At 53.2% G+C, this 23,138-nt stretch overlaps 3 protein-coding genes across 4 annotated transcripts; 1 reads left to right on the top strand and 2 right to left on the bottom strand.

Moving 5' to 3' along the window:
* Positions 1 to 3,699: 3,699 nt before the first annotated feature.
* IL17B (interleukin 17B) lies at positions 3,700 to 5,597 on the top strand (the record flags this gene model as incomplete). Its single annotated transcript, XM_082771923.1, is given in 4 exon segments — positions 3,700 to 3,720; positions 4,592 to 4,877; positions 4,880 to 4,946; positions 5,097 to 5,597. Coding segments are annotated over 4 exon segments (633 nt in total). The 3' UTR covers positions 5,356 to 5,597.
* A 396-nt stretch (positions 5,598 to 5,993) lies between these two features.
* Positions 5,994 to 8,848, bottom strand: PCYOX1L (prenylcysteine oxidase 1 like). Its single transcript, XM_082771924.1, has 6 exons — positions 8,545 to 8,848; positions 8,225 to 8,431; positions 7,752 to 7,926; positions 7,454 to 7,665; positions 7,223 to 7,363; positions 5,994 to 6,785 (listed from the first exon to the last, which is right to left on the bottom strand). Exons 1-6 carry the CDS (start codon positions 8,792 to 8,794, stop codon positions 6,127 to 6,129), a joined length of 1,644 nt encoding a protein of 547 aa, XP_082628050.1. The 5' UTR covers positions 8,795 to 8,848; the 3' UTR covers positions 5,994 to 6,126.
* Positions 8,849 to 11,024: 2,176 nt separating this feature from the next.
* On the bottom strand, positions 11,025 to 23,092 carry GRPEL2 (GrpE like 2, mitochondrial). 2 transcript variants are annotated; one of them, XM_082771486.1, is made up of 4 exons: positions 21,819 to 23,092; positions 17,536 to 17,704; positions 16,576 to 16,657; positions 11,025 to 15,226 (listed from the first exon to the last, which is right to left on the bottom strand). In XM_082771486.1, the coding sequence occupies exons 1-4, from the start codon at positions 21,893 to 21,895 to the stop codon at positions 14,871 to 14,873; spliced, it is 684 nt and encodes a 227-aa protein (XP_082627612.1). In that variant the 5' UTR covers positions 21,896 to 23,092; the 3' UTR covers positions 11,025 to 14,870. The 2 variants fall into 2 exon arrangements, with proteins under 2 accessions (XP_082627612.1, XP_082627613.1); XM_082771487.1 differs by having other exon boundaries at positions 17,536 to 17,671.
* Between the last annotated feature and the right edge of the window lie 46 nt (positions 23,093 to 23,138).

Below are 23,138 nucleotides of genomic sequence, written 5' to 3'. Positions count from 1 at the left end.
AGCCTCCCTGCCTGGAGAAGAGCCTTGGGGCTGCTCTGTCTATGGGGACCTGGGGCAGAGTCACTGAACAGACTCCTGCTGGGACAAGAGTTGGTGCCTGCCCTGCCCCTCCTGTCCTCCCCCTGAGGCACCCCAGGGTGGCAGCGGAAGGAAGCAGGTTGTTTCTAGGAACGAGAGCACACGCAGGCTTTTTCCATCAGGTGCTCTGTTTCCAAGAGCAGAAAGAAAAAGAAAAAGAAAACAAAAGGCAGGAGAGGAGTGGGGCAGCAGGAACCTGTACATCTGGATCTTGTAACGGGCAACGTGCTGTAAACGCCAGAGGGCTGATGGATGCGCTGGCGGGGCCGCGGCAGGATGTGCCGGACATGCTCCCTCCCACCAGCACAGCACTGCCGGCAGCCACCTCTTGATGTCTCTGGCCCCAGAATGTGTGGTTCGGGTGCTGTGGGTCGGGTGCTCGTCCCCAAGGGACGAGCGTGCATGGCTCTGCCTCCCGACACCAAATCCTGGCTGTTCGCTGTGCATTATCTATGGGGTGCAATTTACAGATGGCCCCAAGCCCGAGGAGGCAGACAGGCTGTTGACATGGCTGGATTAGGGCTGTATAAATAATATTAGCCTTTGACACAGAGTCCAGGAGCAGCGAGGCCCCGAGCTGCCGACAGCTTGTCCCCTCGCACGGCTGCTGTGGTCGCCCCTCCTGCACATGTCCCCCGTGCTGGGGCAATGCCCCGTGCCACCCGCCTGCCCACTCACCCCCCCCCGTGGGAAAACCCCAGGGGACATCTGGGGACATCACTGCTGTCACCAGGCATGGGAGGGAATGAGTCCGGGTCCTGCTGATGGATGCCCGGGGTGGGGCACTGACCCTTCTCAATGCCAGCAGTGCATTCCTGGCCACCCTCTGTAGCCAGGACACGTCTCTGTATTTATGCAACTGGAGGAGTGGACAGAATGAAGCACGTTTTGTTTTTCCCATTTTTGAGAAATGGAGTTTTAATTCCCACCAATGTTCTTTTTCCAGCGAGCTTAAAATAAGCCTTTCTGGCCTGGGCGAGATGGAGCTGCTGGTGTGCTGAGCAGCGTTTGTGCAAATATGGTTGTGAGCACCATGCCACGGGGCCCGCTGGCTGGGCAAATGCTACCTGCCCAGGGGTGTGGGGATGTGGAGGGCCCCACGCTGTCCCCACTTTGGTGTCCCCAACCCCAGCTCTCCTCCCATGCAGCGGCACAGGGCTGGGTCTGGCCAGGCCATCCTGTTCGCCTCTGATGAGTGGAAAATGTTGCTCATGCAGTGATGGGAGGTGGCGCGGCTCCATGAGGTGCAGCTGCAGATGGGCTCACACGTGGGTGCTGAGGCTGGTGCTGCCCCGCTTGGGGCTCACATATCTGGCTGAGGATCCCAGTTCAGCTTTTGTAGGGAGCAGCCTCACGGCTGGGGAAAGGCCATGCCCCATGGAACTACTCTGTGCTGAGGCTGCTGGGGGTTGGGGAAGCACAGACCCCATGTCCATGGCTCCCACCCCAGCGAGAACCCTCCTGCAGGCAAACAGCCAGCCTACCCCCCCCAGCCAATACCAGCAACCCCCTGCCACATGCTCTGGCCCATGCTCCCCAGCGGGTGTGCTCCCCCCTGCTGCCTGCATCACACAAGCAGGCACGTGCTCTGCCATTTTTGCCCCAAACCCATCTAACACCCAGACTCTACCCGGGAGCTTGAGGCCAAGACAGTGGATTTCGTGGTGGATCGCCTGGGAGTTGTGCATCCTGGTTTCACTGGGGTTGGCAGACCTGAGCCACCCCATTTGGGTGCCAGCTGCCACTCTTCAGGCTCCGTCTTCCATCAAGGTTCCCAAAGCAGTGGGGAAGGTGGGGATGTGTCGGGGGAGCTAGCAGGGATGGGCACATACACAAGCACCCAAAAGCACATCCCTCGCCCCCTCGGGGGGCTCCAGCCCTTCCTGGCTGCCTGCTCCCTCACCTTCCCACCACACTTTGGGGCTGATCCCCAAGCACCCAGCTTGGCAGGGCAGTGCCACAGCTGGAGCTGGGCACGGGGGGCCCACCCTAAGACCAGGAGGCCAGGGCTGCCCGCCCTCACCCCTGATGCCGTGCACCCCAGCCCCTTCCCTTGTGCAAGGCTGGTGGGGAAAAGCTGCCTCCCTCAGCTTATCAAATTTGGCCATGTCTGAAAAGCCCTGGTTTCCTTTTCACCAAAAAAGATCAAAACTGGGTAATTGGCTCCCAGCGCGGATGCCTCTGAGCCTCTCTCATGTGTAAACAGCATTTCCGAGCGCTGACACAACACAGGCGCTGCGGCACACGCGCAGCCCAGCACCCTCCGGGCGCCTGGCTCCGCAGCCTCAGGCCATGCCCGGCCTGTCCTGTCCCGTCCTGTCCCGCCCGTCCCGTCCCATCCCGTCCCTTCCTGTCCCGTCCTGTCCCGCAAAGGGACAAGGTGCACGGACCTCACAGCTTCAGGCCTTGGCAGTGAGGGTGGCCTTACCCCCAGAGCCCTGCGGGGGCCCACGCCCTTGGAGCATTAATGTGGGCTGGGGCTGCCCTGCACACAGGGCAGTGGCACCACATCACCTGCACGATCCCCAGGCTGCGGGGGGCTCAGGGGAGGGGAAATGCAGCAGCACGTGGGGGGGCAGTGAGGTTTACCCCATTTTCTGTGGTTCATTATTTCTGTCTAGAGGTCCAGGTCCCGCACTGGGAAAATGAGGAAATTTCCCTGCACCCTACAACACACAAAGGCCTCGCAGCCTCGAGAGGGGGGCACATGCCCCAAGTGGGGGCATTCCTGCAGCAGCCCTCCCAGCTTTTGGGGCCGCAGATTTCGACTCCTACAAGGTCCCTCCAGAGCAGCAGGGGACAAGCTGCGCGCCGTGAGCCCGGGGTGAGCTCGAGGCACCTCCGCTCCCAGTCCTGCAGGCTCTGGGCAGGGCCCGGCCGGAGGCTGCAGGGCGGCGGCGCGGTTGGGTGGAGGACAGCACCACCGTGCGGCACAGCATCCCCCGGCTGCAGGGACACGGACAGGGGCTGCTCCGGGACCCCAAGCCGCGAGTGACCCCCGCTGCCCTGGTCCAGGCCGTGGCTGCGCCCTCCCACACCCGCCCCGTGCCTCAGTTTCCCCCTCCGCAGCACTCCACGCCCCAGTGCCTAGCCTCGGGAAACCGCAGGGGCATGGCACGGCCTGGGGTGGGGGCAGCACCCCCAGGGACGCCCCCAGGAGCACCCCCAGCCTGCAGCTCCGGGGCACAGCCCCAGGGCCAGCTGCCAGCACAGCCGCTGTGCCCGCGCTGCTGGGGGCTGGGAGCAGCAGCAGGGGACAGAACAGGCTCGGGGATGGAAACATCGGGGTGCTGGGGTGCCATCACCTCGCTTGATGGGTCTGAGCTAGGGTGGCTCCTGTCACCATGCCGTCACCCCCAGCAGAACCCCAAACCCCTCCCCGGGCAGGTTTTGTCCAGTGAGTCCCTCAGGGCCATGGCTGGAGCCACTGGTGGAGCCAGCGCCCAGGGAGGAGGCAGTGGCCGAGTCCCAGACCACACTGGCCCCTGGCCCTGAGGCTCACTGGCACCTCGGGGATGCGCCAGACACACCTCTGGGAAAGCACAGCGGGGCTGAGGCTTTCCCTATTTAGCTCCTAGTGTGTCTGGGCCAGCCTCACTGCAGGCGAGTTCCTCTGCTGCGATGGAGTGGGCTCCAAACCTGGTAGGTGACCGTGCTGTGGCTCGGGGCTCGCTGCTCATTTGTCTTCTGTGATAGAATAAGTGACACGCTTGTTTGCGGATGGCTACCTGGGTTTGTTTGCTTTGGAGATGCACACGTTGGCCTGCAGGGCCAATCACTCCCATGCCTCATGCAACAAGGACAAAGAAGCCTTGAAGAGCAAATTCAGGATGGTCCGAGGGGACAGCACGGCACGGGAGGGAGAGAACAGCCCAGGTCTGAGAGCTTTCTGCCCCGGGCCCCTGCATGGGACGAGTGTCACGGCAGCTGCCCAGGAGCAGGACCTGCGAGCAGGGTGTGGGGCTGCCTCAGCCAGCTGCAGGAAGGCGAATAGCAGGAGCAGGACTACAGAAAGCAACTTTGTTTGCTACGGGGCAGCCTGCCAGCTGTCAGCACACGGGAACTTGGCCCCACAAGGCCAGAGGGAGAAGGAAAGGAAAAAGCATCTTTCTTTCTCTCTCTGTCCTTGGAGCACAGAGGGAGGGAGAGGAGGGCTTCGATAAAGATCCCATTCTTGCCTGTCTCATCTCTAAAGCACCTTTTAAACCAGAGGAGCCTGAGGTACACCCCAAGCTGGATGCGCATGCGTCCCTCCCAGCATGCAGCCCCCCGGGGGCACAGCTCAGGGCAGCACGGGGGCACTCTGGGTGATGCAAATTGCCAGCATGTCCCTGGGCAAGGGACTGTGCAGCCACAAGCACCACCTGGGGCTTGGGCTACAGGTCCACCACAACAATGTGCTCACCACCCCACAGTGCACGTGCCACCCCAAAATGGATGCAGCCCTGCCATCGCCTGGTGTGACCCCTTGTGCAGGCCTGGGCAGTCAAGCACCACCCTCCTTCCTCCTCAGCTTCTCCTCTGCATCTTCACCTTTGCCATGGTCCTGGTGCCAGAAGCCAAAGACCAAAGCAAGGCAGCCAAGGGGAGGAGAAGGGGTCCGGCACGGCCCCCCACAGCTGCCCCCGCCCTGGCCTGGAGCCTGGATGACACCTACACCCCCATGGAGGACTATGAGCGCAGCATCCAGGACATGGTGCGCCAGCTGAGGAACAGCTCTGAGCCAGGCGACACCAAGTGCCAGGTCAACCTGCAGCTCTGGAGGTCTAACCAAAGGAGCCTATCCCCCTGGGCCTACAGGTGAGTGTGGGGCACGGTCCTAAGGGCCAGGGGCTCTGGGCAGGGCCACGTGTGCTGGCTGCACGCTGGTGGGCATGGCAGTGACTGTGGCTCCAGCAGCATGGAGCTAGCCCACGGGAAGCTCCCCATGTCACCCTGCTGTGGCATTGCCCTGCCCATCCCCATCTCACCTGCCAGGTTCACCGTCTCCCTTGCCTCCTCTTGATTCTCTTCTCCAGCATAAACCATGACGCAACACGGATCCCAGCAGACATCCCCGAGGCCCGGTGCCTCTGCACCGGCTGCATCAACCCCTTCACGATGCAGGAGGACCGCACCATGGCCAGCATCCCCATCTACAGCCGGCTGCCCGTCCGCCGGCTGCTCTGCCAGGGGACGGGCAAGGTGGGGCGCAAGCCCTCTGGGAGGAAGAAGTGTCACAAGAAGTACCAGACTGTCATGGAGACCATTGCTGTGGGCTGCACCTGCATCTTCTGAGCCTGCAGAGCTAACCCTAACAGCCCCTCACGGGCATCTAACCAGCTTGCTCTTGCTTCCCAAGCATCGCCAGGGCAAGGAGTGTGTCTGCACAAGGAGGCTGCAGCTGCATAGCTCCAAGGGCTCCCTGAAATCCCCTTGTGGGCTCTGTCAGCCTCAAGTCCAAGCAGCCACTCTGGGGACACCCACCGCTGGGGCAGCCCCTGCAAGCAACCCAGCCATGCAGCCCTGCCTGCAGCCTCACCGTGAGCCCTCTAACTTCCAGGGAAGGGCCAAAGAGGAGGGTCCTTGCCCACCACCCCCAGCCCCGGGCTGCAGAGTGGGTGTTCACCCCATGCACAAACTGGGGGCTTGGCTGGGGAGGCTGGGGCAGCTTTTGAGATCCTCAATAAAGCGCATCGCTTGAGCCACTCTGCGCGCTGCTGGCAGGAGGGCAGGGCTCTGCTTCTGGCCAAGCCTGTCACCCCTGCTGCTCACCCCACAGCCTTGGCCTCTGAAGCCCCCTGAGATCCCTCCCACAGCAGCACAGCCATGATCCTTTTTGACAGAAAACCCACAGGTTCCTTCCAGTACAGAGCAGGGAGGGGAATGGGGAAACCTCAGGCGTGTGGCACAGACAGGCAGCAGCACAGGGCAGGGGTCATATTCCTGAAGGCAAAGCTTGTTCAAGTCATATGGGACACAGACCGTCCCTCACCCCCTGCCCCAAACCCCGTGCTGTTCCCAAGGCAATAAATACTCCCCTGGCTACCACACCACCACCCCCGTGCATCACAGCTCAGTCTTCACCTTGTGCATCAAGTCCTTCTGGTCGATTTTCTCCAGGTCCTGATACCAGCGGTTGTAAGCCAGGAGGGCCACATTTTTGGCCGCCACAGCTATCATCTCCATGGAGCTGGCCACCCACTCCACACCGCTGAGGTAGAAGAGGTTGTCGTGGAGCACGATGGGCGGGAGGGACTTGGTGGAGTCATAGTGGGGGTACGACTGCCACTCCGTCACCTGCACCGAGTAGTAGGACCTGAAGAGGGTCTTCAGCTGCTGCTTGTCCAGTGGCTGCTGGGACAGAACTCGCCACACTGCAGCCTCCTGGGGCTGCTTGCGACGGAAAGCCACCGAGATGTTGACAGGACAGATGTTGTCCATGGCGTTGAAGAATAGGTCAGGGGTGTCGGTGGTGAGGATGCTGGCGAAGGGGAAGAGCTTGGGGTCAGGGAAGCCGAAGTAGGAAGAGTTGAGGTAGCCGTGCACCACGGAGGTGACGGAGGGCTGGAAGGCACTAGGGAAGTTGGCGATGGGTGGCTCGAAGTTCTCAAAGGTGAAGTTGCTCCTGCTGGGGTGCAGGGGAGTTGTCACCACCACCATGTCGTAGAAAGCCGAGCCCTGGCCTTCGCTGCCCTCGTAGTGCACCTGGTACAGGGCTCTCCCTTCTGAAAAGACAGTTAGTGTAGCCCCGTGCCCCAAGCTGTGTTGCACTGGACCTTCTTTTCTCCCTGTGGGAGAAAACTTCTAGAGAAACTCAGCGTAGTCAGGTAAGGAGGAGCAGGGCAGAGCCACCCGCCCCACAAACCAGAGCTATCCAGCCCTCCTGCTGAGCTGGAGCAGGGGGCAAGCCTGCAACATGGATGGTGTCCGTGTGAATCTCCGAGCCCAAAGAAAAGCCCTAAGGGACCCCAGAGCTGAGGTCTGTAGCACAGGGCCCTGCCTCCCAGATGGATCAGACTGACAGATGGCATCCCTCAGTGCCCTGGGATCCCCATACTACCCACGAAGCACCTCCCACCCTGCTGGCCACAGACCCACACCCAAAGGCCGGCAGCACCCATGGGTGCATGGGGCCGGAGCAGCCTCCCCTGGCCATACTCACCCGAGCTGTGCAGAGAGATGCCCGTCACCCTGGCAGGGATGACATTGGCTTTGGTCAGCTTCAACAGACCCGAGCACACCAGTTTGTTGCCTCCTTCCACTGCCCACATGCTGCCCTGGGCCCCTGCCAGCGACATGGCTCCTGGGGGGAGGAAGAGGAGGGTGCCTCAGAACTCTGCCCGGGGAGGGGACTACGGGAGGAACCCTCAGACAGTGGGGTAAGGGAGTGCACCTGCAAAGGCGGGCACCAGCACTGACTGGCCGTAGCTGGAGCGCAGGACGGCCGCGATGACATCGTCCACAAAGCGCTGCGTGACGCCCACCTCCAGCAGGGACTCGGCCACCGAGCGCTGTGTCATGTTGACAAAGGCTTCACCCCCCAGCGAGCGCAGCAGCTCCTCCAGGCTGGAGAAGGCGTAGCCATGCGCCTGGTACTTGTAGATCCTGGAGGGGACAGCACCACAGGGCGCCTGGTCGGGTTCTGGTGCTGGGAAGGCCCTGGCACCGCCTGAGCCCCCTGGCTCTCCTACCTCATGAACTTCTCCATCACCTCCTCCACCCACATCTGCAGGCGCAGGAAGCTGATGCCGTAGTGCCACCAGAGCCGGAAGAGGTTGAGGAGGTACCAGTCGGTCTCCTCCAGGACAAAGTGCTCCCCGCTGAATATGGCACTCTTCCCTGGCACCTCACGCCGCTGCTTGAGGCCTGCAGGGAGCAGAGGGGCCCCGGCGGGCGGCTGGGAAGGGGCAGAACCAGATGGGGATGCGGGCAGGACGGTGGGCGGCAGGGTGACACTCCTGGCTGAGCATCAGGGAGTGCTGACCCTGGGGCCCCTCATCCAACCCCATGTGTTTGGGCATCCCACGGAACCTCCCCAGCGCCACGAGACAAAGCAGGAGGATCTTGTGAGCGCTAAACCCCACTGAGGGCAGCCAGGAGAGGGGTGCAGGGATGGCACAGGGGTCACGGCGTGCCCGAGGCATGCCTGGCAGCATCGGCTCACCAAGGGTCTTGACGAAGTCCTGCATGTGGAGGCTGAGCGCGTGGATGGACGCGGTCCCGCTCTCGTACTGCTGCTTGTTGACGGTGACAGTGGCCAGCCGGCCGCCCACGCCGGCCTGCTCGTACACATCCAGCTGCACCTGCGGCCCGAACTGCTGCTGCGAGAAGTAGGCGACGGCCGCGCCGCCCAGCCCGGCGCCCACCACGGCTGCGGGCCGAGGGTCAGCCGGGGCCGACACCCGCGCCCCGTCGCACCCCCCCCAGCCCCCGCCTCCCCCCCGCGCCCTCCCCGGCTCCCGGCGCTCGCCCCCCGGCTCCTACCGATGCTGCGCGGCGGGGCAGGGCCGGCGGAGGCGGCCGGGAGGGCGGGCACCAGCAGCAGCAGCAGCAGCAGCGGCGGCGGCGGCGGCGGCAGCGGGGCCATGGCGCGGGCGGCGGCGGCGGCGGCGGCGGGGCCCGGCAGCAGCGGGAGCGGCAGCGGCAGCGGCAGCGCCCGGCCAGGCCCGCCCCTCACGGCAGGCTCGGCCCCCGCCGGAGGCAGTGGGAGGAGGGCAGGGGGCAGCGGGCCCATGGCGCTTGCGGAGCCCGGGCTGGGCCGGCCGCAGGGCGGAGAGCACCGAGGCGGCGCCTCCGGTAGCTGCGGGGGGAGAGGGGCCCGGGCTCGCCCCCCGGCCGGGCAGCGTGGCCGGGGGCTGGGGCTGCTCGCTTCCCTGTGGCCCCGGGGGAAGCGGCGGGCTGGCTGCAGACACAGGCGTAGCGTCAAAATCGGCCTTGTTTTGCGAAATTTGGCTCTCCACACCGTGACGCCAGGGCTCAGAGGAGGCGATGCTCGACCGACAACCACCACCACGCCGAGGATGCGCGGTGCCCCCATTCTGCACACGCAGCAGCTGCCGACCCACGGCCGGCCCAGTGCTGAACCGACAGCTTAAAACCGAGTGATCCCTGAACCCACAGCGACAGGCCCCGGGGTGGGACCTTCCTGCACAGTGCTGGGCTTCCCAAGTGGCAGGAGCCCACCTTTACTGCCCTCAGGCCAAGCTGCTGTGGGAGCGTGTTTTCCCTATCTTGAGCTGGCACGTGGGGGAGGACACGGTGCTCAGCGCCTGGCCACGAGGCTGGGCTCTGCTGTGACTCGTACCTCAGCAGTGGCATTTCAAGCTTTTGCTTGTAATTTCTGCCCTCAGAAAAACAAGGAGCCTGGCAGCAAGATGCTTGTGTCTTGGGGATCCTGTCTGGGAGCCTGCTGCTACCTGGAATACAAAGGCTAGCAAAATCTGAGCAAAACCGGGAAGCGCGTGTAATTACAGCACCTAGAGCCTGCTGTAGCCAAGGGCTGGCTCTGTACCAAGACAAAATTAAATTTGGGAATCCATCACAGGAAAGGCAGAAGCCAGAACACATGCAGAGGCTACCTCTCCCCGAGTCAGAAGCCCCTTTGGAAGTTCGGTGTAGGGGAGCAAACACAACCCCAAAATGCAGATGTGAACATGGGGGAGACACAGACCAAGCTCCGACTGCTGCTCAGCTCCCCTGAAGTTTACAGTGAACAGTACTGACCCACCAGCACAGGGCAACCACATTCCCAAAGTTGCTTAAAACACAGCACAGAAATGCATCTGCATGCTTCAGGTTTTAACAAGCCCTTATTTTAACTGCCCTGATTTCACTATGGCTGGCTCTGTGCAGTAAGCAAAACACTCCTTCTCTTGCTCACACACTTTTTTTTTTTTTTTTTGGCAGATGGAGATGGTTGTGATTTGAAAACTCCCAACTCTCACTGTTGCTGCAGAGAAAACCAGATGAGCCAGCAATTACTAGCACAACAGCAGTTAGCATTATTTCCTTGTCTTGGCTGGTTAGCACACACAGAGCAATGCAATCACAGCTGCTCCTGGGCAGAATGAGGAAGAGCCAGTATGGTGGGAAGTTGCCTCTACAATCACAAGGGGGTTTTGCTGGTAGATCCTCAGCACAAGGATTTAGGTCTTATCCCAGAAAGGCCATTTATAATGTTCTTTTACAAAGTGGCTTTTTCTTTTTTCTTCTTTTAAGTGATAAGTGCACAGGGGCGTTCAGAGCTTCAGGAAATTGAGGCAAGCAAGGCTTGCTGACATGGCACAACACAAAGAGACTACAGCAATACGAGGAATGAAGGCCAGGCTATCTTTGCAGAGGATGCAGGAAGGGAGAAGAAATCTGCTGCAATCCCTGGAGAGAAAGCCTGCTCTCCTCAACAAATCCCTGAAATCCTAACCCACTTGTGGATACCATAAGCACTAAAACACACTGTCTATTATGCCACCTAAATTGCTGCACACTGTGCTTGCTACCACATGTCACACACAAAAGGAGAAATAAGCAGCAAAATGAAGCTGTGAGGGAAGAGAATGACAAAAATAACACAAGATAACATGTATTTCAACTGTCAGGAGTTCTGCAGAATGAAACACCATAGGCTGGCAGACAGCTTTTCTCTACACAGTGGTCTGTGAATGAACTTAACCAGGAACAGAAAGGAAAGCAGGCACAAAGTACCAGAGAATGACAGAAGTTCATCAGTACAGAAACCCCTGGCAACTCACCTGTGTGAGGAAAGATGCCCCCCCCCCCCCCAAGTTTCTTGGAGTGCACCTAAAGGATTGTTCATAAAATGCCAAACAAATGCAGTGGACTGTAGCCCTTATTTTAGATAGCCAGCTCAGGAATAGCTAGAAACCTTTCAATCTACAGTCCCACTCAATTAAAGCAGCAACCAGAATGAGCAGCAGTTTGGGGAAGGGGGAAAAAGGAAAAGAAGCAACCGCAATTCTTTTTTATTTATTATTATCATTAGCAAATGGACAGTATCTGGACATCTAAAGAAAATAAGCCCTTTCCAACATTAACTCAAATGTTGTTGTCAATTATTTGCACTGCTCCCGCACTTGAGTCTTCCTCTTTCATACAGCCAGAACTGTTGGGTAAACACAGCGCACAGAAACACAAAAACAGACAGTATATACAGGTCTCCCACCAACTAAACAGAATTAAAATTTTTGGAGATTAGCAACGCTTTGTTCATTTGACTTTGCAACTAATATCAAAACATCTTTTAAAATAAACACAATGACAATATTCACAATATAAAACTTAAATACATTTTTTTTTAATTTAAAGGACTTATAGCCATTGATTTATCACAGCTGTTCTCTTTCAACTGCTGATGAAGCACTGAGAACTTAAGGTTCACAAAGCAACATTCACATTCTGCACTGCTCCTGGTCAGAGCTAAGACGCCGGCACGATATGGCGGGATCACAGAACAAGGCCAGAGCCCCTGTGCAGCAGGGCTGCCCTCTTTCTGAGAGCAGAAATGCAGGTCCACACATCACCATTGCATGCAGGGGTTATCTAGTCCGCATTCCCAGTTCAGTTCATGGCTGGGTGAACGGAGTGGAAATGAGTCAAAGGTATGCAATACTTCCTCTCCTCCACTATTCTGTCCCTTCTACAAGCTCGAGTCACCGAATAAAGTGAGAGAAGAAGCTCATGAATCAGACTCCTCTTTGGTGTCACTGCAGAGCATGATGGAACTGCACCAAGGGGAACTTTGTCCCACTGCACTCAGCGTATAAGCTTTACACAAACGGGGAAGACACGGGAGCTACAATCTGCGAAGAAATTCACTCAATCCTTAGGCAATCTCATCCACAGTAAGAGATCATTAAGTGTGCTTCAAAGGCAAGAGAATCAAATTTTGCTTAGGAAATCTAAATTTTGTGTTGGAATCAAGGTTTGGTTATTTCATTCTCATTTCACAATTGCAATTAAGCAGAAAACTAGGACAAACAACAGTAACAGTATCTACCTCTTTGGTAATTTCTCTAAGCAATAGGTACGTCTTGCAATAACCATCATAAAAGCCCGATCAGACCTTATATAAGTTTCATAGATCTTAAAAATTGAGGCATGAACTGGGAAAAAAGCTTGCCCCAAATTAAACCGGGCCTGTGGGAGGCTCACAAATACTGTACGGGAACCCGATACCTCAGATCTCTGCTGCAGCCATACAACAGTGCCTCACTGAAAGTGGATCCCAGATACAGAAGCTGAATCAATAACCTCTTATTACAGATGGAAAGTGTCTAGAGTGCATTTTAGGGTATTTCTTTAAGGCAAAAAAGGGTGAATACTAGCTGAGGTCACAGGCAGGCCTGGTAAGTGGTCCAAAGGTGGGCCAAGCAGATGCAGCATACTTTCACAGTCAGGTTGCTCAGTGGGTCAGTATAAAGATGCTTTGTATCCCATCACTTTTGGCCACATGCTACTTTTATGTCTGGCTCAGATAAGCTGCAGCCTTTTATGACTGAAAACTACTTGTTACGTGAAATGCTTGTGGTTTTCTTCAGTTTCTTATAACTAACATTTCACATTACAAATTAGTTTCCATAACTAGCTCTCCCCTCGTATTTGCAGAAAGAATCAGCTGATATACCATGGACTGAAGAGGCAGAGAAGAAGCAATTGCTCCAACTGAAGCTACAGTTTCCACAGAACAGGCTGCAGGCAGTCACAGGCAGAACTGCAAGACTTGCATTGCCACATCACAAATTTCACCTGTTCTCTGCCTCGATTATCTCTGTATAACCTGGTATGTACAGTCAGCAAAAACAACGAGCAGGAAGTCCTTTATATCTCTAAAATTTCCAAGTGTGATGAAACAAGAGTACTGAACTAGAGTGTTTTCCAAAGTGATCTAGTGCTGCCATGAAGCACTGTTTCAGGCTTAAGTCTCAAGTGCCCCTCTGAAAACCTAAATACCAGCACAAAACTGCACTTGTATCCACTACTGAATCACCCCCCATCCCGCTGTCACTAAAGCAGCTTGCATAAAGCATATTTAAAATGTGCATCTTCCTAAAAAATCTGCAGTGACAGCCAATTAGCTGCATGTGCTCTGCAGAGAGTCTCTTCACATGCAAGACTGCTGACAGCTGCTGATTGAAGGCTGCTGTTATCTTGAAGTCCATCACAAAAGGATTACACAACTGAAGCCTGCAAAGGAATGGAAGAAGAATAAGCTTTCTTCCAAACCTGTGACAGCATCCACCATAAATAAAGAGCTTTTGCAAGTGTGTCTCAAATAACTGTCAGGCCACAGATCCAATTCCAGAAAGCAAAAAGGCAGGAATTAATGAATCTGTAAGAAATAACCTGAAAACCACCATGCCTACTTTGCTTTTTATGTAGTGCAAACCACAGCCTGGCTTATATAACTCTTCTGCCACTCTTCTGCTTACTGTTCTCTAAAGGGTTAAATTCTGATCTTACTGGGTGACTGCGTCCTTTCAGCTGAGATAAATGGACTCCCAGGCAAAGGACCACTGGGAAATACATATGGCATACTGTGACAACAACATGCTTCCAACTAGGAGGATGGCTTGAGGTCTGCTTTCACTTCCCCTGCCTTCTGCTTCTCCAGCTTTCTTGTCATTGCTGCTAAAATTGTTTCAAGGACACTTGAGACTTTTAGTACATGTAGAAATGATTTTTTCTCCTTGTGTCAAGAAAAAAATAATAAACAGAAGTTTTAATATTTGCTATGACTACACAGAAGTAGAATCTGAATATGAACTGGAAGTTAGTGTTATCTGAGTACCATTATTGGAGAGCTCCAGAAAATAAAACAGTCCAGATTTCCTACTTAAGGGCACATCTCCACTTTGCCGAAAGCTGCAACAAAGAGCATACAGTTTATCATGCTTGAAAGATGCACAAATACCCATCAGGGAAGAGAGATTACTCTCCTATAAAATATACTTTTTGGTTGGATAGAGATTTGAGAAGAGTTTCTGGCTCTACCAAGAACCATCACTCCCTGTTTTACCTCAAGGAACAAGGTGTCAAGCTGAAATTTTACTTGGAGAACAAATACTAACACATTGAAGTCTGACACAACAACCAGATTCTATTTAAAGACGCATCCCTATTGAACTGTAGCATGACAGAGATTTCATTAATCCAGAATTATTTTCCTGAAACGATGTAAGAAAAAAGTGGCCCCAAGTATCAATTCAAGTGATCATCTTGATCCTCATCTAAGGGCTCTGGGGACAAGGGAAGACACCAGAACTAGACCGATAATAATACTCAGCCCTTTGAGCTTTTCCTCTTATGAGTGCTTTGCAAAGAAAAAGCCTCACCACATCCCTGTGAGGTAGGTCAATAAGTATTATTATGCTCCCTTATTACAGATACAGAAACTGAGGCAGAGAAGTTACTTGCCTGAAGGCCACTGCAGGCATCTGTCTCAGAGATGGAGCTGAGAGACAAAATACCCTAAATCTCAGAGAATTCCTCTTTCTCTCTCATATCCCCTTCCCTGTACTTGTTTTAATAGAGAAATGAGCAACAGAGAAAGGAGCTATAGTACCACGTTCCTGACAAATAGTGGAACTCCTAGTACTACTCCATGTACTCCAAAAAGGATCATTAAATATACAAGTACCTTATAATTAATGACAAAACGACTGCACACATTATAAAGAAGCCAACGTACAATACAAACCTAGCTTAATAAATAAAGACATGCAGCTGCATTGTCACTGAGTGCTGAGAGGTCCTCAGCTCCATCAGGTCCCAGATGCCAAGAAGGCAAGGTGATGTCATTCCTGCGACTCCACCGCCACGCCAACGAGTGCATGTCTGATAGTGCGGCCGTGGAGTTTGTAGCCATCCTGAGTCACCAGTGCTATCGTGCCCGGCTGCATTCCCTCAGCTGGTACATGGCAGACGATTTCATGGTCGTATGGATCATATTTGCCCCCAACAGGGTTCATCTTCTGAAGGCCATGTTTGGCAAATACACTTTGCAACTTGGCCTCTATGAGAGACAGGCCTTCATAGATTTTCTTTAGAGTTGTATTTGGATTACTAGGCTCTGCTTCTTCTGCAGCACTCTCAGCAGTCTTCTCCAAGATGTCTGCTACTTCCACGAGGTCCCTGCAGAAACTCTGGATTCCTACACGTATAACGAAGCAAGAAGTACATGAAGAACAACGACTACACAGAGCTACAGTGCCTACAACAGGCACGAAGTCACAGAAGTTTGAAAGCACCATTACAGCTGCTAATTGATTTCAACTCTTATTTCAATGAGAGTAGATGGTGCCTTCTGTATCCTGTAGCCAAAGCTTTAGCATTACATGGGGACTATCATGAAGACTCCCCAAATCAAGGTATATGCAGGAAAGGTACATCTATATAGATCAATGATTATTAGTATTATTAGTATTTCACTCCAAGAAGTTCTTGGGACTAAGCCTCATCATTTAGAATGCTGTTCCATACCCTCCAAAACAGTCCCACAGTCCTAAATGTTTTGCCAAACAACTCACAGAAATGCCTATACACACACGGAACAAACAAGATGGGGAGAAATTGATATAATACATGGCCATCCATACATATATCCACAATTTTATTCATATTCATATGTTAAAGTTGCTGTGGAAGGACTGGATAAAATGGACCTCAAGTTGGTCATGAAAACTGCCATAGCGTCTTTCATTAGAAAAATGTATTTAGATCATACACATTTCCAGAAACAGTATATTACACAGTGCAGAAATTTCAGGGAAACCAACCTCCTTCAGTTATAATGATGCCAAAACTAATTTACTGGAAAGACATACCACGAAAACAGAAACGAGAAAGAAGCAATAGTTCAGTGCTGTCTACACTTGTACATACATGTTCAAACACACACAGAATGAAATAGCATGAAGGAGAGGCAACAAAGGAGCAGACAGAAGCAGACCAATTACCAACTTGTCTCCTCTTGAACCAGGCTCTGCTTTAATGCTTTACAGCCCCCTGTGCCTCACTCCATGAGCAACTTCTAATAAAGGAACTCATTTTTCTTCAAACCTAAAGCAGGCTGCATACAAAAACTCAGGACTCAAAAAAAAAGTTGCAAACCAATAGTGCTGATTAACCCAGAACTCAATAGCCATTTTGTAGCACCATGGGTAGAATGGTAATAAAACGACAGCAGCTCTAATTTCAAAGCTTAGCTACAAAAAAACCTTCAGATATTCACGTGCTATAGAAAATAATGGCTTCTCATTCTCAGAAATGATGCTGGCAGAGTGCAATGATTAAACATTTTTCCCCCTTCACTCGTCTCAGCTGGACATATAGAAAAATAGTGAGTAAGCTCAGACACCAACAATCCAGGCCAAACATCGTGCGGCCTTTACAAGGGCTGGACTGAGAGGGGAGAGAAAAGCTGCTGAGCAGCATTTTATGCTCAGGCAGGCAGGCAGGCATGTTGCTGCAGTAAACACAGCTCTTCCTCACTTTGCTTACCAAAGAGTTTGGCATCTTCCACAAACTTCTGTGTTCTCCTCCGGACATTCTCAGAATCTGCCAAAGCTTTCCGGTATCGTTCCTGTAACCATGATAGCAAGAGCAGACATCAAACAAGGAGTAAAACTGATTTCTTGTCAAGTTTGCAATCCCTTAGAAATCATTTAAAAATAACCAATTTCACAGCAGAAGGTTTGTGCTGGGCTCCAGCGTTTTCATTAGAACAGGCAAATCCAACCCCTCTCCTACTGATCACAGTCTCCACTGAATCAGCACAACCGCAATCCCCTCAAAAGACCCAAGTCAAGGCCAGAAGCTTTCAGGGCACAACTCAGTTGGACGCTGCATTGTCAGGCTGTTGCTTTTTGCATGACTCACTGTGCCTATTGAGACACTCCTTTCTCTACCAGGCAAGTCTTAGCAACAGATCCAGAAACAGCTGATTTATCACTTGTTGCAGCAGTACTTTCTGGGCAATTGCCCTCACAATTGCCCCATGCTTCAGTATTTATTCCTCTCCTTACTCACATTTGAAAATTCCCTATAAAATGATCCCTTCCATTTCCCTGCTAGATGCCAAAGATAACTTCCCTTCTCAGACAATCTGGGTCCAGCACATTACAACATATAATACTAGTCAGGACAAAGCTCCTGCCATTCCCTCTTCACAGCACTGTGAAAGAGCTGACCACAGCCCATCTCTCACATACAGTTTTCTCTGCCAGGATCATACTATCAGTGTCTTCCTCCCGGGAGCTACTGACAGCTGGTGTTTCTGGGAAAGGCAGACCGTACTCCTTCCACAGTGTACCCTAACGCCTAGAGCACTGCTGCTTTGAATGCTGCCAGAGCACAGCGATGACGTTTGGATGTTACAGTGCTTAGAGAAAAAGATAGGGCTGAAAGACAAAGTCGAGGGGACTGAATGAAAAACAGTGGTGCCACCAGCAGCACACTTACAGTTAAATCCCGGACTTGCTCTTCCAATCTGATGGCTTTGTGCTCTAAGGCACAATCAGAAAGGGGATGCTTTGGCTCATCGTGGGGATCTTCTGGGCCACACTCATCTCCTGTACTTCTCTGCTGAGCTGCAGTGCTGAAAACACATGGGGACACCCTGAAGTACAAACTAGCAAAAAAAAAAAAAAAAAAAAAAAAAAGTTATGCTACAACATGGTCATAAAGAAAGATTCCTGTTTACTGTAATTTCTAAACGATCCTCTTAAAAAGGTACATAGGATTCTAGATAAAATTTTACCTCTTTTCAGAAAAGATAGGCAACTAGCACAGAAAACTCAGACAGACATTTTGAAAAAACTCTTTTATTTTAGGCTCATATCACTACAGAGGCTGTGCGCCACTTCCCTGACATTAACTAAAAAGAGTCGGGTTTTTAAAGGAAAAAAAGCTGTTGGTTGCATTTTGCTAACTTCCCAGTACAGATAGTCAATACTGAATGGTAAACTTCAGAAACTTTTTTGCAAGGCAGTCTTGAAAAGGAGCAGGTAGCAGAGAGCTGTTTTAAGAATCATTTTAAAGCAAAAGTTTTAAGCAAAATTCAGTAGATCTGTGAAGCTGCAGCATTTAAGTAGATACATGGGCAGAGCCTCGCCTGCTCCTCTAAGAATGTAAATTCATGCAGGTACATCAGGTGAAACTCATCCAGAAGGCTGACTCCATGTTGCAGATGAACTTGCAGATGAAATTATGAAACAACCGAAGAGTTAGATAATTGCATTGAGCTGTAACAACACTGCCTAGATGCCAAGAAGCTTATTCTATACTGTAACTATCTCACAGGTTTCCCAAAAATAAATAGTGGAAATCTAGCTAAAAACAGTTTCATCAAAAGATGATCAAAAGCAGTAGGTTAGACACTTCAATAAATAGACAGTGTTTCACTCTGCTTTTCCACAGTGCCCTTCACTGCCACCACCACTGCAGTCGCTCCAGGAGCGAAGCGCAGTTTTCCCCCCACCTCCTCAATGCAGAGAAGCACCTCCTGCATTTACAGCTGACCTGGACAGCATTAGGGCAAAGCCTCAGCCCACCTCCCCCTCACAATTCACACAGGAACAGAGTCTGCAGAAGAAAGCTCAATTTGCTTCCAAGAGCAAACATTTGAGTATAGTCTTGACAAGGAAGAGTGAGCCTCTCCTTTCTCAGGAGGACCTCAGCTGAGCAGAGCCAGGCTTGCAACACCCCCTGCAACACAGCGCTTTTGTATACACACTACGTGAGGATCTAGCTGACAGTGGCAACTGAATGGGGAGGGTTCGTGCCTCTTAGCCCAGTACTGAACGCTGCAGCTCCTGCAGAATGAAGGTTCAGGTAGTTAAACCTGCCAAAAACTACCCCTGCTGAAGTGTTTTGTGTCCAGCGTCCTCAAATAGGTTTGCTGAGAGATCTGTTGAGTACAAGTGCCAGCACAGAAGAACAGACAACATGTGGAGCCTGGAGAGAAGTGGGAAGGTCAACATGGGGAAAGGAAGAGGCGTCCCACATTGGGTGGCAATGAGGGCTTAGCCTACCTTATCTGTCTGACCAAAGCACGCTTTAAGAGATGTATCTGCCCAAAGACCACCAAGCATCTCCTACCACTCCCTGCTCAGTAGCCCAAATATTCCCTCATTTTGTCTTTAACACAAGGTTATTATACCACCCACAGCACTAATGACAGACTCCCTTTTCCCACTTGAAGACGTTTGCATATACCACTTTTTATTAAGTGGATACTTGAAACGTGGTCTGTACGCCAAACTGTCCCTTTTCAAAGCCATTACATATCACATACAGACCTGAAAGTGCCTTTACTAAGTGTATTTACTCTGAAGCAGGATGCTCCTTTAAAGAGCCTTCTCAAAAAGCTCCCCAGCCCCTGCAGCTCTGGTCCCAGGAATGCCTTCAGAGGAGAAAGCCCAACATTTTAGCCATGGCTGCAGAGATCTGTTTTGGGCACAACACTCCACCTTGAATGATGTTCGTCCCATTTGTTTTGGCAACTGGTTAACACAGTACTTTTACAAAATTATAGGAAGTAGTTAAGCCAGAAGTGAGGAAAGAGCTGTACCTCCTTTACCGTGCCTTCAAAAATCAATGAACGACCTTTAAGCAACTGGAAAGCTTTACTTGTGGGGGAGAATATGTGCCTGCGGTAAGCATCAACCACAAGCTTTGTCCTTTATCTTCTTGGATTTCATTTAAAGAGCTGCAGGAATGGAAATCAACCCTGCTTCAGATGAACCAAAGAAGCTAAAATGCAGCTGAGAAAGCAGCCTTGCCTGGCACCTCACAGGTTAGGTACCTGCAGCTTAAAAGAAACAACCCAAACCAGAACTATACAAGAGAGGTAACTCTTATGCATCCAAGAAGCGAAGCTTACTGTGTCATTTCCCTGTGCAAGTGATTCATGTTACAGAAAGGGGTGTGTTTCAGTGTGTAGGAGGAGAGGGGCATGAGCGAGCTGGTGTCTCCACCATGGGGACCTGCCTACGTGAAGCGGAGAGCTGCGAGCATGGACTCCTTTCTTCAGCTGGTGAAACCAAGCCACAAAACACTCCCCCATGCGCTGAAATGCCCCGGGTGCCACAGGCTGTTCAGACAAGCCTGCCTTAAAAGCTGGAGGCAAAAAAAAAAGTGTCCCAGACTGGTTCCAAAGGGAATTCTTAAGAACTATTAGGCAGAATTGAAAATGTTGCCCCATTTACTTCTTCCTTGAGGATGAAATACACCTCTACCAAGGGCATGTGCTATTTACAGTCTGTCTGCTGCACAGTGCAGCACATTCAGCCTTCTAAGTACAGTCTTGATCACAGCTGCCCTAAAAATAGGCAGGAATCCCACGGGAGGAAGTTGATGCATCCTGAAGTGACAGACATGGGGAAGTCCCAAAGGGTGTGAAAAGATTGTACAACTAAGCTGGTGATTCAAAAAGATTTACAAACTGATGTCACAGAAGAGCAAACAGATAGATGGAGGAGAGAACTTGATTGTAGCCACATGGTTCAAGCCAGCTGTCCTTAAAGATTAGCATTTTAATGATTTCTTTCTGGACCACATGCATGATACCCAAACACCCCAAACCCATGCTGTTTCCCCTTCCAACACAAGGACCCTATCGCACCTCTCCCTTAATCTCTCCTTCCTCCTCCTCCCAAATCTGCATGACAAAGCATGCCAGAACTGAGGTACAGAGCCGTCTACATCAGTGCTTGGGAGAAAATCTAATTATCCTCACTCACTGTCTCATCTGGGGGCAGTGTATGAGAACATTTTGTGGATTCCTTTTTGATGAAACCTAACAGGAGAATAAGCTTCTGCAGCACACCTTAGCACATGATGGCCACAAACTGGCAGCAGACACCCAGACTACAGCCAGTCCAGCGGAAGAAGTCCCCAGAATTTGGGCACCTGGTCCCCACCACCACTTGCCTGCATCAAGCCACTCCCTCTGGCTGCAGTGTGGACGCAGCCATGGCGTGCCCCTGCACAAAGAGGAGCTTCATGACGATGGCAGGTTCTGGCTGTTTTCCACCAACAAAGCCTGCCTGGCTTCCGCCAGCAGTCCCACCTGCTCCAGCCTTGCTGCGCGCTGTGCGCAGGGCCCAGCAGTCCTCACGCGCATGGCAGCGGGAGGACTTCCAGACACACGTCTTCACGTTCAGTCCCAAACCCAGGTGCTTCTGTTATGTGCTCTAGAATCGTTTTATTACATTTACGTGGTTTCTTTCATAGAAAAACCCTTAGAATAAACTATCTTACATTTTATCTTTTTGTTTTGTTTTCAGCTGCCTGCATTTCATTCAACTAACCAAAGCGACGGCTGTGGGTCTCACTGCCCTTTTAAAAGCCATATTCCACGGTGTTCAAAAACATGCCTGCACACTCTGTCTAAATATTAACAAAATTGATTTGACTCTCTTCCCAAACCACACGGGTGCCGTCCCCTCCCCAGGACCCCGCGCACACCGAGGATGAAGCAGCCCAGCCCGGGAGTCCACAAGTCTGGGTGCTCTCGAGTGGACCCGGGGAGGCGGAGGGGCTGCAGCCCGCGGGGCCTCTCCCTGCGGGGCCGTTTCAGGCTCCAGGACGGGGCCGGCCCGGGGCGCGCTCCCCTCCTCCCCCTACCCGCAGCGGGACCCCTCCGGGACGCTCGACGCTCCCCAGGCCCGGCCCCTGCTCCCCCGGGCCCCGCCGCCACCGCCGCGTCCCGTCCCGTCCCGTCCCGTCCCCGTGCCCCGTACCTGCCGCGCCGGGCCGCGCCGAGCGCCAGCAGGGCCCCGAGGCGGCGCCGGGCGGCCGGCAGGCAGCAGGCGGCCATCCTCCGCCGGGCCCCGCCGCGCGGAGCAGGCCCCGCCGCCGCCTACAGCTCCCGGCAGCCCGCGGCCCGGTGCCGCCCCGCGCCTCAGGGCGCGCTGTGAGGGGGGGCGGAGCGGCTCGGTGCGGGCCGGGCCGGGGGCTGCTGCCGGGCCCTGCCACCACCCCTCGCCGCAGCATGTCGCTGAGCACCGCGTCCGGCTTCAAACAGGCCCTGCCACCGCCACCACCCACCCAGCCGCGTCCCCAAGCACCAGGCCCAGCCGTTCCTTGAGCACCCGCGGGACTGGGACTCCACCGCCTCGCTGGGCAGCCCGTCCCGGTGCCTGCCCGCTCTGTCTGAGCAGAAATGTCTCTTCCCACCTGAACCTCCCCCGGCACAACTCGAGGCCGTTCCCTCTAGTCCTACTAATATTTATCTGCCAGAAGGTGCCGACCCCAGCTTCCTTTCAGGCAGTTGCAGAGAGCAATGAGGTCTCCCCTGAGCCTCCTCTTCTCCAGACCGAACACCCCCAGTTCCCTCAGCCGCTCCTCACAGGACTTGTGCTCCAGGCCCTTCACCAGCTCTGTAGCCCTTCTCTGGACATACTCCAGGTCTTTGATGTCCTTCTGGTAGTGAGGGGCCCAAAGCTGAACACAGCGCTCGAGGTGCAGCGTCACCAGAGCCCCATGGGCAACGACTGGGGTCTGTGGTCCAGCCAAGCAGGAAGGAACTTTTTTGGGGCCTCATAAAGAATAAACTGGAAAATAATAATAATAATAATAATAATAATAATAATAATAATAATAATAATAATAATAATAATAATAATAATAATAACTTGGTCAAGTGTGCTTTTTAACCCAGGTCTACTCCCAAATTGGCAAGCATGGTTTCAAAGTGGTGGTGAAGCTCTGCTTCTCCTGCTTGGTGGCCCAGGTTCCGTGCTTCTCTCAATGCTCAAGAGAGTTTGACTTATTTCCACTACAAGAGCTGCATAGGTTCTCAGCGCTTAAGAGGTTTTTACCCATTTCCATGCTGAGCTTCCTCCTGCATTGGGAGCAGCGTGGCCATGGGGAGGAGGGGAACAGTGACAGGCAGCATGGTGATGCCATTGTAGAGCAGAGGACGAGCAGGGCCAGGACCAGTGCTTCCTTGTACCTCGTGTCCAGGCAGCCAAACACCAAGCTCACAGCTCTGAACCCGTGGTCACCAACAGAACAAGTGTACAGTGGGTTTGGCCAGCTGCCCAAGGCAGTTGTTGTGG

Source organism: Aythya marila (assembly GCF_965140915.1).
Source record: "Aythya marila genome assembly, chromosome: 14".
NCBI lineage: Eukaryota > Metazoa > Chordata > Aves > Anseriformes > Anatidae > Aythya > Aythya marila.
This window is presented reverse-complemented; position numbering and strand designations above follow the sequence as displayed.

What these genes read in the sequence shown, in the direction of transcription:
- PCYOX1L (XM_082771924.1), bottom strand. Translation starts at nt 8,794, where the DNA reads ATGGGCCCGCTGCCCCCTGCCCTCCTCCCACTGCCTCCGGCGGGGGCC. An exon ending in TGCCCCGCCGCGCAGCATCG is followed by an intron (nt 8,432 to 8,544) that starts GTAGGAGCCGGG and finishes CTCGGCCCGCAG; the next exon opens with CCGTGGTGGGCGCCGGGCTG. An exon ending in GGACTTCGTCAAGACCCTTG is followed by an intron (nt 7,927 to 8,224) that starts GTGAGCCGATGC and finishes TGCTCCCTGCAG; the next exon opens with GCCTCAAGCAGCGGCGTGAG.
- GRPEL2 (XM_082771486.1), bottom strand. Translation starts at nt 21,895, where the DNA reads ATGGCCGCCTGCTGCCTGCCGGCCGCCCGGCGCCGCCTCGGGGCCCTG. An exon ending in GGCGCGGCCCGGCGCGGCAG is followed by an intron (nt 17,705 to 21,818) that starts GTACGGGGCACG and finishes TTTTTTTGCTAG; the next exon opens with TTTGTACTTCAGGGTGTCCC. An exon ending in AGCAAGTCCGGGATTTAACT is followed by an intron (nt 16,658 to 17,535) that starts GTAAGTGTGCTG and finishes TCATGGTTACAG; the next exon opens with GAACGATACCGGAAAGCTTT.